Source organism: Rhinolophus sinicus, chromosome 6, assembly GCF_057876585.1.
Source record: "Rhinolophus sinicus isolate RSI-liver-muscle chromosome 6, RSI-T2T, whole genome shotgun sequence".
Lineage (NCBI taxonomy): Eukaryota > Metazoa > Chordata > Mammalia > Chiroptera > Rhinolophidae > Rhinolophus > Rhinolophus sinicus.
The window spans coordinates 56,292,584-56,309,679 of NC_142506.1; the positions used below are offsets into that span (position 1 = coordinate 56,292,584).

The 17,096-nt window shown below is 36.4% G+C and overlaps 1 protein-coding gene across 2 annotated transcripts in view; it reads right to left on the reverse strand.

The window, feature by feature from the left end:
- Window positions 1-16,862, reverse strand: part of DNAH14 (dynein axonemal heavy chain 14) — a 204,067-nt gene extending 187,205 nt beyond the window's left edge. The window contains exons 1-6 of one of the 2 annotated variants that reach the window (XM_074316462.2): window positions 16,786-16,862; window positions 13,283-13,424; window positions 8,978-9,125; window positions 5,464-5,594; window positions 2,633-2,785; window positions 1,369-1,481 (exon numbers count right to left, since the gene is read on the reverse strand). In XM_074316462.2, the coding sequence (XP_074172563.2) occupies window positions 1,369-1,481; window positions 2,633-2,785; window positions 5,464-5,594; window positions 8,978-9,125; window positions 13,283-13,424; window positions 16,786-16,862 (764 nt within the window). The remainder of the gene's footprint in view (window positions 1-1,368; window positions 1,482-2,632; window positions 2,786-5,463; window positions 5,595-8,977; window positions 9,126-13,282; window positions 13,425-16,785) is intronic. The other variant, XM_074316463.2, reaches the window with a different exon arrangement.
- Between the last annotated feature and the right edge of the window lie 234 nt (window positions 16,863-17,096).

Below are 17,096 nucleotides of genomic sequence, written 5' to 3' on the forward strand. Positions count from 1 at the left end.
ATATTCTGCAAAATAAACTTCTCAGAACTGTTACTCTGTCATCTCCACTGCATTTCACTTTGGTTCCAGGTAACAACCAGCTTCATCTCCTACCAACCTCTTCAATACTTTAGTCACACCATTTCTACCTTTGAATACACACCAAACTTGTTCCTGCGTCAAAATTTTTCAACCTGCTAGTCTGTTTGGAACTATTCTCTCTCAAGACCCCATATGGATATGCGCTTTTCATACTTTAGGATTCTGCTTAAATATGTCTTCTCTGCCCATTTTACCTAAAGTATTAGATTGGTGCAAAAGTAATTGCGATTTAAAAGGTTAAAAATAATTGCAAAAACCACAATTACTTTTGCACCAACCTAATAGCAAAACACACACACACTTGTTTTGTTTCTGTTTTATTATCCTCCTGGCCTTTATCGCTATCTGAAATTACCTTATTTATTTACTTATTATCTATCTCCCTTCATTGAATGTAAGTTGTATTAAGTACAGAGACCTTTTGCATTTTTTACACGGTTGTTTCTCTAGGGCTCATAACAGGGGAATAGAAAAGGTGCACAGTAAATGACTAACTTCTCTGCCACAAAATCCATTCACTTGCCTACGAAAAAGTTCCTCAGGTCTTAGTTATTTCAACTATTTACAATATTAAATGTAACAATTTGAAATATAATTTCTCTTTTCCTAGTCCCCAGCAGATAGCAGCAGATCACAAGAAAAGAAAGACATTAGAGAGGAAACTAGACACAAACACTAAAACAACAACAGTCTGGGACTACTTTGTGAAGGATCAGAGTCTCAGGAATCCTGACGTGATGTGATGTAATATAATGTAACATAATGTAATGTAATGTAAACTTAGATAAATTTTTAAACAATTACCTTAATCAGCAAGCTGCCCCAAGCTCCCTAATTGTTTTATTTTCCTTTATAACATTTCATCTCCATCTGACATTTTGCATATATATGTGTTTTTTTTTATTTTCTCTCGCCCACTGTAATCTAAGTTCTTTGAGAGTAGGACAATTGTTTGGTCTGTACAACGGCATCTAGAATAATGCCTGGTTCGTACCAGACTCAATAAATATTCACTCAATGAATAAAGGAATGAAAAACAAAAAGTAAATTCATGTCATTATAGTTAATTTAAGTTTGCTCGACTTTAAAGTATCTTTTTCTTACAATATTTATCTAAAAAGATTAAAATTAAGAGTTGTAATAATTAAGCGGGTAAGCTTCCTTCATTAATGGGCTACCTCATTTCCTCTATAATTCCCCATAAATATGGCATTAGTAGAACCTACTGTCATCCTATTTCAAAAGGATCATACCACAAATAATTGGTTTCAGTTTCACTCATCTCACCGGAAATTGTAAAATATCTTCAATTGCTGTAATAAATAGCAACATCTTCTTTCTAACAGCCACTCCAAAGTAGGTATGTATTCTATGTCTTCTTCACCATCTATTTTGGTAACCTGCGTACATAAAGCACAAAAACATGACTTTCTTTCTTTAAAAAAAAAAAAGTGCTATTTTCAAAAATTAAGAAAGCATGCATTTGGCTCATAACTACTTGCCTTTTAAGCTTTTTCTGTATCTGGCCTCCAGCACCTCATCTACACCCAAACTTGATTTCCCTTCACACACTGCTTCTATTCTTGCCATTTTCTCATGCTATTTCTTGTACGCCAATAGACAGGAAAAGAGAAACTTCTTCACCCTGAGATACTTTTCACAAATAGCTATTCATTGTTTGGGTCCCATAATTTTCACATTTTCTCAAAAAAGCAGTATTTATGAACATAATTCTAACTACAGGGATGTAGCAGCTCCAAAGGGGCTAATAATCCCATGACCCAGATGCCTTATTTTCACATTCAAAAACCACAGGCCCTTCATCAAGGAATTTTCTCTCCCCATCCGAATGTTAACATTTTCTTAAATTTCGTCCATAAACGAAAGTATGCCAATATCAGCACTATGTGTTTATGTGCATATTTTTGGTTATATAGAAGTTGTTTCCTCCATTTTCAGTTGATACAGACATTAGCGAGACTTCCATGTCTGCACACACACAGCTACCTCATTCCGATGAGGTCCTGCTCACTGGTACTTAAGAGTTTAGTTGGGAGGGCAGAGGAAGGCAGATGGACATGAACAAATGATCAAGACAAGTAATTGTGTAATTACAATGTGGTAAGTCTCAAAGTGCTACGTAGAAGTATAATAGGGGGATTTCTACACTGTCAGTGAAGTTTCTGACAATCTGAGAAGATACTCTTTTCTGTTAGTTATTACAATTCTTGTTATATCAGCAAATGCCTGTTTTCTAGCTCTTTCTTTAAAAATTTACACTGAATATTAGTAAGTATTCAAGAGGTAAAAAAAATCATAAAATTGAATCTTCATAGCTAAATCTCTATAAAAAAAAAAAGAAAAAGAAAAATCGTCACTATTAAATAACTTTCTCTTCTCCCAAGGAGGTTCTTAAACATATACTGTTCCGCAAATGACAAGGCTTGTCAGAAACACACAAAGATAAATTTACCCAATTAAATTTTATATTGGGTAATACTTTTCCATTTCAGAATGATTCTGAAAACTAAAAACATCCACTCTTTATTACCTTTGAGACAAATGAAGCAGTAATAATCCAAAATTCTTTGCTATGTCTAGCTCTGTGGGCAGAGACTACCTGAAGATTATACGGATTATAAAGGACTTTAGGATTTTTCCGAGGAAGGCAATATACAAATTCCCCATCATCTTCCAAACGTTTCTGAAGTTAAAAAAAAAATTTTAATTAACTTGACCAAATTAAGTAGCAAAATGGCTGAACAAATCACTCAGTAAATTGAAGCAACATTAATATAGATGAAAAATATCACTGAGGAAAGCTAACATCAAATTGTGTCTAATCAAAATTCAGCAAGATCAGTCTTAAGATTTAATACATTTAATTTTCATTCTTATACATAATGTGATAAAACATTCATGAAAATTGATCTACATGCTTACTAACTGATCTACATGCTTACTAATGCATGCTTAACCCGAAGAACTTGACAACATACCTTTTACATTATATGCTGCGCTTCCAGTAAATTTGTCTGCCAACACCAGAAACCTTTTGAGCATATTAAACTTATCATTTATTTTGACAATGATGTTGGTCTAGTACAATAACAATAGCAAATATTTAAGTAATAAATATTTAATAAGTATATGTACAATCACAGAATATCTTAAATTTAATCTCTTAAATTTAAGAGATTAAAGTTAGACCTTTTTAATCTCATTACAGATGCAGAAATTAGTATTTTGAAAAGTTAGGTAATTTGAGAGAAGTCACAAAGTCAGGAAGTGAGGAAGTGGCAAAGTAGGGATTTAATACAAGTCTGACTGATTCTAACCCATGTTCTGAGCTTCTGCAACATACTATAATGTCTCTTTCTTTATCTACCTGGCATTATTGAGAAATCAGACATTCTACATTAAGAGACATTTTAAGTGAAATTTATTTCTTTTAGCTTTGAAACTTTTAACTTTTATTGATGAAAACGCTATAAGAAAGTTTAGTCTTTTCTGGATATGTAAATTTTATTTTGGAAGAACTATAATTTTATTATAGAAGAATACTATAATTTTATTATAGAAGAATTTTATTATAGAAGAATACTATAATTTGATTACAGTTTTCTTTATTATAATTTATTTATGCCTTCAGAAGCTGTTGAAGTAACTAGTTTCTAATCATTAATTTAAAATTTTAGATCCAGTTTTCCCTTTTTCATAAAAAAAAAAAATCTGTCTTCCTTGAAGACTTTATTGTTTCTTCTCAATTGTCTCAGCTGTTTCACTTTCTTATTTTGACTTCTGATATATTGTGCACCTAGAAACCTTAAGAAAACAAGTTTAAAAATTGCAAATCAAATGAAATAAATAAGCACTGACTGATGTATCGTACAGGAGCTTTGTTATAGTTATTGGCCACTTGAGGCAATTTTGTTCTAAATTGTTTCAGAAAAACTGAGGTTACTAGAAACTTAATGTGGACAAACAATATTCGAAATGGGTCATACTCATATATATGATTAAATAATCCAACTACAGAAGCATAAGAATATGAGCAAACAATTATATATTTTCAATTAAATTATTCTAATTAAAAAGAAGCATTTTTCATATTCTCAATTCTTTCTCCACAAATGAAACACCTTGTTAGAGAGTCCAAGGATACTAAGCTCATGTACAGCTATCGTTCCTTTTAACTACTCTGCCCACTATCTGCCAGGCACCATGCCACAGGCATTATCTCATTTAATTTTCCCAGCTCTCTAAGCACTACTATCTCCGTTTCAAGGTCAAAGAAAGTAAAGTGCAGAGAGGTTAGGAACTTGCCCAGAATAACACAGTAAGCGTACACATAGAGATTTAAAACTGGGTGAATCTGATTCCATTATGCATATACTTTGCCTTACTTTAATGTTGCCTCTGAACAATAACCGAAAGACCACTTATCCTCACAGTAACAGAGCAGGGACCAGCAAATTCCGGCCAGGATCAGGTGCCTCTTTTTGTACACAAAGCTGACTGGAACAGAGCCACCCCCGTTTGTCTGTATTGTTAACTGCTGCTTTAGTACCGCAATGACAGAGGCGAGGGTCTACGACAGAGACCGTACAGCCGGCAAAGCTTAACATATTTACTATCTGACCCCTTTCAGAAAAGTTTGCTAATCCCTGGTCTAGAACAGTTACTCTCAATTATGCACAGGAATCACTTTGAGAGCTTAAGAAAACACAGCTTGCCGGGCTCCAGCCCGAGTTTCTGATTCGGAAGGTCTGAGTGGAGGTGGAAACATGGATTCTAATAAGTTCCAATGTGATGCCGATGTGCCTTGCGTGGGAACTACACTGAGAATCCCGGATCTAAAGGTAGGAAGAGATAGATGGTCCTTTTCAACCTTAGATCACCTGCAATACATGAGGTCACAGAAGGCAGACCTGAGTTCTCATCACAGGTTGTACCCCTGGTCATGTGACCCTGGGCGAGATACAATTTCTCTGGAAAAGCTAATGGGTAAGGATCAAACGGAAAGCATAAGGAAACACAGAGATGATGAGACAGAAGGTAACAGCGAATAAGAGAATAACAGACTGTTACAGAAGTACATTAGTATCTCTTTTTAAACCACAAAAATAATTGATAAACATGAACATAAGAGCAGTTTCAAATTTCAGGCAGATGTCTTATCTGTTCTCTGTTCTTTAAATAAGTGAAATGAAATGATGTCAAAGACTTTTCATAAGTATTTATCATGAAACAAGACTATAATTTGATATTAATATAATAACATCTGATTTTGATGTAATACCTGAAATGAATGAAATAAAGACAAAGACAGTTTCAAATATTAACTTTCATAGTATATAACTGAATAAAATGGAATAATACCTTTAGAACAATCTTCTGAACTGCAGTTTTGGAAGATTTGTATTTCAAATTATACTGTGGTAATATTGTTTGCCAACCAAACTTTTCTCTTAACCTAATAATATGTCTCATCACATCATCATCCTCTGGTTCTGGTTTAAAACATTAAAAAAAAAAAAAGATCCTGTAAGTGTGAACGTGAGCATCACTTAAAGATACTGTGTAACAATATTTCTACATAGAGAAAAAATTTAAATGTAACTGATACTTCAAGTTTATACAGACTATATAATTAGAGGAGAAAATATAGCTTAAAATTCCATTTCAAATTGAGAAAGAGGGAATAATATTTTTCCATTTAAGAAAGATATCACTAAAGACCTAATTCCACAATTATGCAGGTAGTTAGCAAGAGACAATGGAAGAACAAAAACCATTTAGGCTTTTCTTAATAAAGACCTCTAAGCTGGTGGGGAGGCAATAGAACCAGAAAAGAAGGGATGACTATGTAAGACGGAAATATTCTTCCTAAGAATACTCATCTGATAGACAGCTTTCAGACCACATCTTTCTTGATCTCTTAGCAGCTGAGATTCTCTACTTGAAACATTCTCTTTTCTTGGCTTTTGTTCACCATCCTCTACAGGTTGTACTCTTAGCCCTTAAGCTTCCTGGGAGAAGCAGCATACCAAAAGCCATGATGGCAAAACCAACAATGCTATGAAGCGGCTCAAGATTTCCGGGCCTCCAGAAATCACAAACACTGGCTGATCAAACAACTTCTTTGCTAAGGATTAAATGAGACTTAAGCTGCTGTATAAAACAGCGTCAGACCTGGATGAGGCATTGCATGACCCTAAGAGTAAGCTCGCCTTTAAATTGTGTGCCCTGGGCACCTCATTTGTCTCACCCTAGTCTGGGCCTTGTCAATTGCTTAAGTGTGGAAATAAGCTTTAAAATGCTGGCCAGGGCTGCAGTCGTCTGATGGCCCAAGGCTTGGCTGGGGCAGCAGGACCACTGTCACAATAGCTCACGCCCACGGCTATTAGCAGGAGGCTGCAGTTTGTCACTACAAGGACCTCTCTCTATCGGGCCACCTAAGTCTCACAGGACAGCCAGCCTCCCCCAGAGAGTGAGCCGGAAGAGAAAGCAGGAGAAGCAGCCACTGTGGCTTTTGTGACTTAGTCTTACAAGTCACACACCATCACTTCCACCATATTCTATTTTGCAGAATTGAGGACTATTGCTTCCACTACATTACTTATCAGAATCGAGTCACTAAGTCCCGCCCTCACTTAAAGGGAGAGGAACAGGGCCCCACCTTTGGAAGGAAGGAGTGTTACAGAATATGTGGACAAAATGCTTAACTACAACAATGGATAACTATAAATATAGAAAAAACATAAAACCATAAATGGAAGAGAGTCACCAATTTCAACAGAGTTGTTAGCTAATGGTAAGTGAGGCAAGAGAACAGGGAAAGGAAAAGGTGGGGAGTGGCTTTAGCTATCTGTACCATTCTATTTTGTATTTGTTTTATATTGCTGCATAACAAATTACCACAAACTTGGTGTAAGACGACACAAATTTATTATCTCCCAATTTCCATGGCTCAGGAGTCCAGCTAACTTTAGCTGGGTCCTCTGCTCAGGGTCTCACAGGGCTGAAATCAAGATGCTGGCTGCCCATACCCGCATCTGGAGGCTTTGCTAGGAAAGCACTGCCTCCACGCTCCCTTGGGTTGGTGGCAGAATTCATTTCCTTCCCACTGCTGGCCAGACCCTGCTCACAGCTCCTGAAGTCTACCTTCAGACCCTTGCCATGTGCCCTCTCCACACCATGGCAGTTTGTCCCTTCAAAGGCAGCAGGATGGCATCTGCTACTGTTTCTGAATGTCTTTTAAAGGCTGGTCTGATTAAGTCAGGTGTGTCTAGGATAATCTCCCCTTTGATTAACTGAAAGCCAACTGATGAGGAGCTTTAATTAATTACATCTCAAAAATGTGATATAAAATGACATAATCAGAGGAGTGATATTCCCCCGCATTCACAGTTCTGTCTGCGTTCAAAGGGAGAGATTCTACAAGGTGTGTACAACAGAGGATGTTTCAGAATTCTGCCTACTACAACTATTTTTTAAAAAAAGGATAAAATGTTAACATGTGTTACATCCACACAGTGAGTAAATGGATATGTTAAATTATTCGACCTTTTATATTTGAAATTTTTCATAATTTTTAAAAATCCTAAGTACTCAGGATTTACCAGTCTATGTCTTCATGGGTTTACAGGAGCTAAATGAGGACCAAATTAAAGAAATGTAATTGTTAAAGGATCAGATTGTTTTTCTTTATCCAGCAGCCATTAAGCCTAAATTGTTGCTCTTTCTTACACTGATGCCAGTTTCAAAACACTACAGAACAATGTGACAAAATACTAAGAATTCTTAATGCACTGCCCCAGTGACTGCATTTGCTGCCATGAGATCAATTGTACTAGTTTTCTAATTGCATTACAAAGTTAGTGGTTTACAACAACACACATTTCTGTGGGTCAGGTGTACGGACAGGGCTTAACTGGGCACTCTATGAGGGTCTCAAAGGCTGCAATTGAGGTGTTGGCTGGGGTTGGATTTGCATTTGGAAGCTCACTAGGAAAGGATCTGCTTCCAGGTTGTCGGCACAATTCATTTCCTTGTGGCCGTAGGAGTCATAGCAGCTTTCTTCTTCAAAGCCAGCAGAGAGAGGCTCTAGAATGAGTCTGCTAGCAAGATAGTCTTCTATAATGTAATATAATCACAGGAGTGACAGCTCATCACCTGTGCCATATTGTATTGGTTAGAACCAGTCACAGGTCCTGCCCACACCCAGGGGCGGGGATTAGACAAAGGTGTGGTACCATCACACCCACACAAGTTTTGTGCTCTCTGAGGCATTTAGAATTTTGAGGATCTTCTCAAAAAAATGAAGCTTGAGTAAGTAAGTGGCCCTGAAGTTTAAGCTTCAATGGCTTTGTGATAAATCTGCCTTGGCCCAGGGTATTTCAGGGAAAAACAGAAAAGCTTTGTTTTTCCTATAAAACTTAAAACAAGAATTTCAAGTATAAAGTATAGGTATAGAAAAAAGTACAAACTGGAAAACGTTAGTGGAGGAAAAGCTGTTTAAATAAATTATCTGGGGATTTAAACTCTATGTCAAAGATGTAACATTATTAAATATAACAATGCCATAAAGTTTCACTAAAAGGATAAAACAAAACTATATATTTTAATCTTATTTCTAGTTCAACAGCCATAACCTTCAGAGATAGTCCTTAATTAAGAAGACAGTCACTGAGCAGTCTCTGTACATTTTTAAATCTGTTGAAATTTAAGTTTTCAAAAAGATTTTTAAAATTTAACAATTATTGAACAATCAAACACAAAATGCAGCAAGACTCTTTCTTCTAAAATCAGTGTCCAACATAAGCACCCACCACAGAATAATTTGGGCAAGTGCAGTGTCTTCTAAACAAGCTGGGCCAGTAACCCCACTTACCTGTACTATCGTACTGCACAAGACGTTTTTTCCTAGCTTTTAGACAAGCATGAACTTGGTCCTTTTTTTCCTTTGATTTTTCTTTCTTCTTCTGGAGAACTGGTTCTGGAGCAAGTACCTCTTGTGGAGTTCTATTTTCTTGAAGGTAGTCTGAAAATCAAACCCTTATTAACTGGATAACCAGCATGAGCTGTAGGTAAGGTCATGGTAATTCCACACACCGAGCCATATGGTTGATCATTAGAGTCTTTACACAGGCTCTGAGTCAAACCCCCTTAGTTCCAAGCTCAATGACAGGCTTTACCACTCAGTTTTCTGATTTACTTTGTAAGTTACCTGACTGCCTTACTTTACTCAGCTTTAAAATGAGGATTGTTACAGTAAGAACCTCATAGGGTGTTACAAAGATTCAATTAATTAATACATTTAAAGCACATAGTAAGTTCTCAGTAAGGTAAATGTTACTGATTTTATTGTTACAATAAATCTTTAAAATATGAATCCTAATGTGAAATCAATACATAACAAAACCCTTTTTATTAACTTTAATTTGGTAACTGAGCCCAGAAAATGTTTAGATACAAGTGCAGAAAGTAACATAGGGCCTATTTCTCATATTTTTTCTGTGACTTACCTGATAGGTAGATTTTCAACAAGAAGAATGGGGGAAATTATTGAAAATAAGGTTTTTTTTTAAGAGCAAATAAATTTTACTTTTTCTCCTCAATGATTTCACAAATATTTACATAGTGTAAGGCACTGAGCTACAATCAAATAGGTGATAAGACACAATAATTACAACCAAAACAAAACGAGTGCAAATGAAACAGCCAATATGAAGAAAGAAGGGGAAGGGAGGTGGGGGAGGGAGAGGGGGAAAAGGGGAAGGGGGGAGAGAGAGAGAGAGAGAGAGGCTGTTTAGGAGATCACAGTGAGAAAATGTGGGCTTCAGAGAAAGCTTTCTGTGAGGTAATTGTGAAAACCTTCCTTTATCTTTAACATCCATCCTAAGAGATTTCCCACCTCCTTGCCTTAACTGAAACCTAGTTATTTATTTCCTAAAGACATCAGTTACATTCAATCCTCTCAAGTAGTGGTTATTTTCACCCCAATACCCCATATACCTCAAGACTGGAAAGCGGGCTTGTTTTCTTCCTTACTCCCCACTTGCTACTTCCAAATCATTACAGTTTGCCCTCTTCAAAAAAAAAGAAATCCTACTCTGCCTTTTTGTCACAACATACTCTTTCACTCTTCGCTGACACCCACCAACTGCCTGGTCACTCAATTTGGACCCCTGGCCCCAAGGAGGGCCTACTCCCGCCATATTAGATCCGCCACGATTCCGGGAGACTAAATGTTCATGAATTAAGACCTGCCTGATACTATGCCCCTCTCCCCCACTGTGCAGACACCTTCGCATCTCGCATCTCGTCCACTTCGACCAACGGCTCCCGAGATTCCACCCTAGTGCTTTGTCACTGTTGGCATCTATCCTCCCGGCTTCCTTAATCCCAACATCACCATGTTTTGACCATCAGCACCTCCAGTACACTGCCCCATTACTTTCTGATAATCCATCATCCTTCTATTTTTTTCCCCGTCTTTCTGTTTATCCAGCTGAGATGGTATTGTCTTTCAACAACACTCTCACCAATATCCCAACCTCGTCCTTCCTTTTGGTCTCGTCTATATGGCAAAACACCAGCCGTGGATGAATCCAACTCTTACGTCTCTGTGCCTACATCCTACAGCCCAGGGCTGTTCCAGGAAGGCTCACAAATGGGTGGGCTCATAACCTCCAAAATTCATTTTAATTAACCACAAACGGACACTAAACACAAACCTGAAATCCTAGTTTACCTGCTTAACCTGCTCTTCTGGATTTTTAAATGGCTATTTCAGATTTTGTACATGCTCCTTAAATCTCCAAGCCTTTCCCTTCTCATCTCTCTACTTCAACTGATCCCATTCCCTACTTTCCAGGGAAAATAAAAGGCATCAGATGGGAATTCCTTCAGCTTGCCATGCCACATAAGCCAACCACCACACATCTGCACCTGTCCTTCCCTTCTGCCCTACTGACTGATGAAGGGCTGTTTCTCCTTCCATCCGAAACTAATCTTGTCCTCATTAGACCCCAACCCCTCACGCCTACACTGTTAACCACTCCTTTTTTCTACTGCATATCCAAGCAGCTCCCACCTTAAATAAAATCTATGCCTAGACCATATCTCCTTCTCATTAGCAGTCTGTAGCTTGTCTTTCTTCACAGCCAAACTTCTCAGAAGAGTTCCAAGTGATCATTACTCTATTTCTTCATCTACTATCCACTTCTCAGGTTTCAGAACTCCACGAAAACAGCACCCAAGTGACCATATCCTATCCAAGTCAGTAAATCCAATGGACGTTTCCTGTCCTCATTTTACTTGAATCATCAGTGTTCTTTGATACTTTTAGACCATTCCTTCCTTTTTTGTTGAAATTGACAAATAACAATGTATCAGTTTCAAGTATCCAACAAAATAATTTCATACTTGTATATATTGCAAAATGATCACAATAAGTCATTACAATCCCTCACCACACAGTTACAAATTTTTTGTGATGAGAACTTTTAAGATTTATATTCTTAGAAGTTTTCAATTTACAACACAGTATTAACAATAGTCACCATACTGTATATTCCGTCCCCATGACTTATTTAGTTTGTAACTGGAAGTTTGTACTTTTGACCACCTTCACCCATTTTGCCTACCCTTACCCCCACCTCCAGCCTCTGACAACCACCATTCTGTTCTCTGTACTGATGATTTTGGGGGTATTGTTTCTTTGCTTCAGATTTCACCTGGTATCCTTTTAGTATTTGTCATACGGTATTTGTCTTTCTCTGTCTGATTTATTTCACTTAGCATAATGACCTCTAAGTGCATCCATGTCGCAAAGGGCAAGATGTCCCTCTTTTGCATGACTAATATTCCACTGTGGTGTGTGTGTGTGTGTGTGTGTGTGTGTGTGTATCAGAATTTTATTATTCCTTCACCATGATGGACACACAGGTTGTTTCCATGTCTTATAAATGATGTTGCAGTGAACATGAGGTAGAATGTATTTTTTCGTTTCCTCTGGATAAATATCAAGTGGAATGGCTGGATCACATGGTAAAAAGGAAGCTGAGATAGAAGATAATAGATGGATCCCAAGGTCCTGAGGTGCCCTGGGTAGCCGAGGCGGAGCTCTAGAACTGAGGCGGTGGGACTCACCCCAGAGGAGAGCAGGCAGTTATGCCCTGAGACAACTACGTGCTGCAGGTGGCCCGGGGAGCTGGACGTTAGGTGTTTCCATTTAATGACCTCTATTTTTCATTTTCATTTTTATAAAGTAGGATGCACAGTCAAGTAAGAGAGGCTAACAGTGAAAGTGGGACAGCTTAAACAGAGGTTGTGAGTAACGGGAGGGAAAAGCTAAAAGGAGACAGAAAAGGATACCACGCAGCACTGAGGGCCCCACTGCCGCTAGAGACCCGGAATTAGGAAAAAGAACCAGCTGACGTGATTGTGTAAGTTTTCTGCACAATGGCTTGGCACCCCAAGGGTTACAGCAGATAAAAGTGACAATTACATTACTTAGAGTTGAAGTTTTGCCAATCCAGGTGCAGAGGAAAGAAATGGGAAGATGGAGTTAAATCTCCCCGTAACAGAGCGGCTGATCCAGGAAGACGACGAGACTGGAGAGCCAAGAGTAACCTTGGTAACAGTGAGGATATAAGAGCTGGATAAAAAAGGAAGGTTAAAGAACTTGTGGTTAACTATGTGGTTAAAGAACTACATATTAGAAATGGTAGGATTTGGGATAGGGAGAAGGAAGACTAAAAACATGGAGGTATGTGGAAGTGTCACCATGTGGTAGACATGAGCACCAAAGGAAGTCGCAACATCGCCAGGGGCCCTGGGGACCTAGAGACCACGGGCCTGCCCTTAGGGTCTTCACCTCGGGATAAAAAATGAGATGATACACATGAGAGAGTGATTTGAACTGGAAATTGCTATAGAAATGTCAACTATTCTTGGTGGTGGCCACTGTTCTTTTTAATATTACGATCAGTATTTACATTATGCTCCCTTTAAAACGCAAGGTATGTATTTGAAAATACTGCCAATTGCTATGACTAATGAAATTAGTAAAGTACCAAACCTCGCATTTTGAAAGTATGTGTTTTCTTAATTTAATGCTAAGAAAACTTCTTTCCATTTCCATAAAAGAAAATATAAACAACATGCCTGGATAGTAATCATCCTGATAAATTTCTTCTGTTTCCTCTGACTTTGAGGGTGCAGAAAATGTACTAAATGTTTTACATTTCAACGTTTCCTTTTCTGTTGTTTCAGCTGGCTGATTCTCTGATGGTGTGACATATTCGTAAATTTGCTCTTCATATTTTAAAATTCTAGTACAACAAAGAAAATAAGATAGTATGGTTAACATTCTCCATAGCGTAAAGTTTAAATCTTTATTCTGCACTTTACAATATAACATCTATCCTTTTAAGCAATTTTTGATGGGCACTTTGATAAGCAGACCTGAGTCATCAAGTGTCGATTTAAATGCTAAACAGACCTAAGTGTATCTGAAATTTTAAAGCTGGAAAGGACTTAGGAATGTTCATCTAATTTTAAGATGAAGAAATGTAACTCAATTAAGTCAGTGGCAGAATAAGGTCAGAATACAATTTTCTGAAATTCAATACTCATATATTACCCTCCTTTATAAAATAACAAAGGCAATCACCAAAAACCCATATCAGGATTAAAACCAACATCTTTTCACAATACATTAGCCAGCTGGCTACTTTGTTAAGTGTTGGAAAAACCTTTTCATAAGAACAGAATCTAAAATCACTGCCTATAATTGACTTAGGCCATGGACCGCATTTTTACAAGGCAGAGGAAATTCAGGGTTCTGTAAATCCTCACATATACTTGTCAGTGGGGAAGAAAAACACCCATTGGTATATTAAACAAAAACATTTAATCATATGAATAAGAAGGCAATATTTCAAAGACAAATAAAGCACAACTTCTTTGAACTTATTTATAGATAGCTTTATTAGGTATTCTTAAATCCTTTTCCTTTGAGCATTTTGTGAGTTCCATTTGGTTTATAAACACCTTGAACAGTTTCTTCTTCAACAAAATCTCTATCCATATACTTTATTCTTTTTTTTTTGTACTGAAATGTCTACTGTTTTCTTAACAATATTTAAGATTTCTTTTCACATTTCAAATAGTAATCTTTTGTGATTTTGCATGTTTTGAAAATATCTTCTGGTTTGGACTTATCTTTTTAATTTCTTGATAAACAGAAGTTCTTAACTTTAATATAATCTTATTTATCTATCTTTGTCAGTGTGGTTTGTGTTGTTTATGTCGTCAGAAATGTTTCCTTACTCCAAGGTGATGACAAACTTCTTTTATACTTTTTCTTAATAGTTAAAGTTTTGCCTTTCACAAGTCTTGTAATTCATACATAAGTCCTTAAATCTCTGAGTTTGGGGTATGTTATGAGGGGCAGATCCGATTTCTTCTCCTCCTCACAAGGACATACAGCTGTCACAGCACCATTTTTGGACACCCCCATCCTTTCCCTCACTGACCTGTAACACCAAGTCCATCATCACTCAAAATGTATACAACGATCTGTTCCTAGTCCTTTATTTTTATGTGTCTATCTGACCTTGTTTCTATATCACACTGCTATAATTGCTATAGTTTTGATAGCTGTAAGTTAAGACTCCCACATTTTCTTTTTCTTAAAGAGTGCTTACCTATTCTTGGCCCTTTGCTTTTCTATATGAATTCTGTTGCGTTCTCAATTAAATTTTATAATTTTCTCCATAAAGGTCAAAGACATCAGTTTAAAAACAATTTTTTCTACGTACCTTATTTTCATTATTACAAATGGTAGTTATCACTTAATTACATATTTAATCTATTGCTGGACTATAGAAATGTAATTCACTTGCATATACTGATTTTAATCTAGCAGTCTTGCTAATTTCACTTAATCATAAAACTTTAATTTTGTATTCTCTTTGTAAACAATTGCATTATTTATGAATGATTACAGTTTCTTTTTCAAGCCCTATAATTTCATTTCTTTTTGTCTTTTTTTCCCTTCTTTTTTGTCTTATTGCCCTAGGACCTATAATAGGATATCGAATAGAAGCGGTAATAATGAACATCTTTGTCGCTTTTCTGAATTAAAAGGAACACTTGAGTACTAAATATGATTTTTTTGCTCTAGGTTTTTCATAAATGCCATTAATCAAGTAGTTTGCTAAGAGTTTTTATCATTAAAGACATAGAATTTTATTAAATGCTTTTCTTCCTCTAATTAACGGTGATTGATATTGACAGATTTTCTAAGTTGAACTAACCTTGCATTTCTGAGGTAAACTACTCAATTTGATCTTGACATGTCACCCATTTTTCTACACTGCTGTAATTTGTGGGTTAATGTTTTATTTAGGATGTTTTGCTTCTAAGATCATGAATAAAACTGACTTTGAAGATTGTATAAATTATTGTCACAAATTGAGTTAGGGACTATTTTCTCTTTTTCTATTCTGTAGAAGTTGTATGTATAAGACGAGAATTATCTATTTCTTGAATTTCAGTTATAACTTGTAAATCTGTTAGAAACTCAGAAACTCCAAATCTGTCTGTGCCTGATGTGCGTGGTATGGGAAGGGAGGAGGAGTGGTTGTGGGGTGTTAGTGATTAACTACGAATTCAGCAATTTTAGTGGTTCAAGGACAGTTCATCTTGTCTATTTCTTATTGAGTCTATTTTGTTTACTTACGTCTTCTTTAAAGTTTCCTATTTTGTGTAAGTTTTCAACTTGTGGCCATGAAACAGTTCATCTTTTTAATCGCGTATCTATTGTACTTATCTCCCCTGTCTGATCTAATATCAGTTACGAGGCCATTGCATGCACTGCAATATGGTACATCATTCAAAGTGTGGCCCCCGGGGTTTATGTGTTAGGAGGCGATATGTAACGAGAATACACTGTGAATCGTACTTCCTGGAGTTGTGCAGTGTCACAACCCTATCTATTTGTAACTTCTCTTTTTTTTTTTTTCTTGGTCACTCTTGTCAAAGGTTTGTCAATTTTATTGACAACTGTTGCCTTCGCTGGTTTTCTCTATTTTATCTTTGATTTCCATTTTGTTAAGTTCCAATAATCTTTATCTCCTTCCTAAAACCGTCTTTGGGTTTATTCTGTTCAGTATGCCCTCCCTAACTTCTTCAAGTAGATTGTTAGCTCATTAATTTTTCAGCCTTCTTTGTTTAATATAAGTTTTTATGACTACAAATTTCTCTCTAAACACTGATTTAGCTCTATCACAGTTTTTGCATGTTAATACAATAGATTAAACTCCTTCCTTTCCTCTTTCTTTTTTTTTCTTTCTTTTACTATATATTAAGTTCTAAGTTTTTTCTAATTTCCTTTAGGGGGGGTCTCCTCTTTTCACCCAAGAGTTATTTATAAAAGTGTTTGTTTTTCACATAACCATAAACCTCTTTTTCACTTTTTTGGCATATCTAAGGTCAGTCTGGGGGAAGGAGCCAGCATCCAGTGTTAATTTGCCTCTCGTCAGGTCCCACTCCCCAAAAAACTAAGGTTTTCTGCACTCCAGAACCCTCATCCAGTCCTAATATGACACTTTACATTTCTCATTGTCAGAATGAAGTACCACTGGCCATATATTGTTGAAATTTTTATTTTATTATATCTTATTTTACCTTGGTTTTGTGTTGTTTTTCTCCTTGTTCATGTCTTGATTTATTGTTGTTGCATCAGTGGGTATATATGTCGCCATATTTTTTTCTGAATAAAACTATGAAGTAATGGGCTGTAAAAAAATTTTTTTAAATACAGAAGATGATGTCACAGCTATGACTATAGGTTTCAAAACTGCATATATAGTTCCCACCTTCTCACTGGGCTTAATTTAATATCCCCATTACCTTCAAGTGTTTCTTATGCATAATATAATTTCCAGACCTTTCACTATGTTAACTCATCGTTCTCAGGACAGTCTGTGTTGCCTATT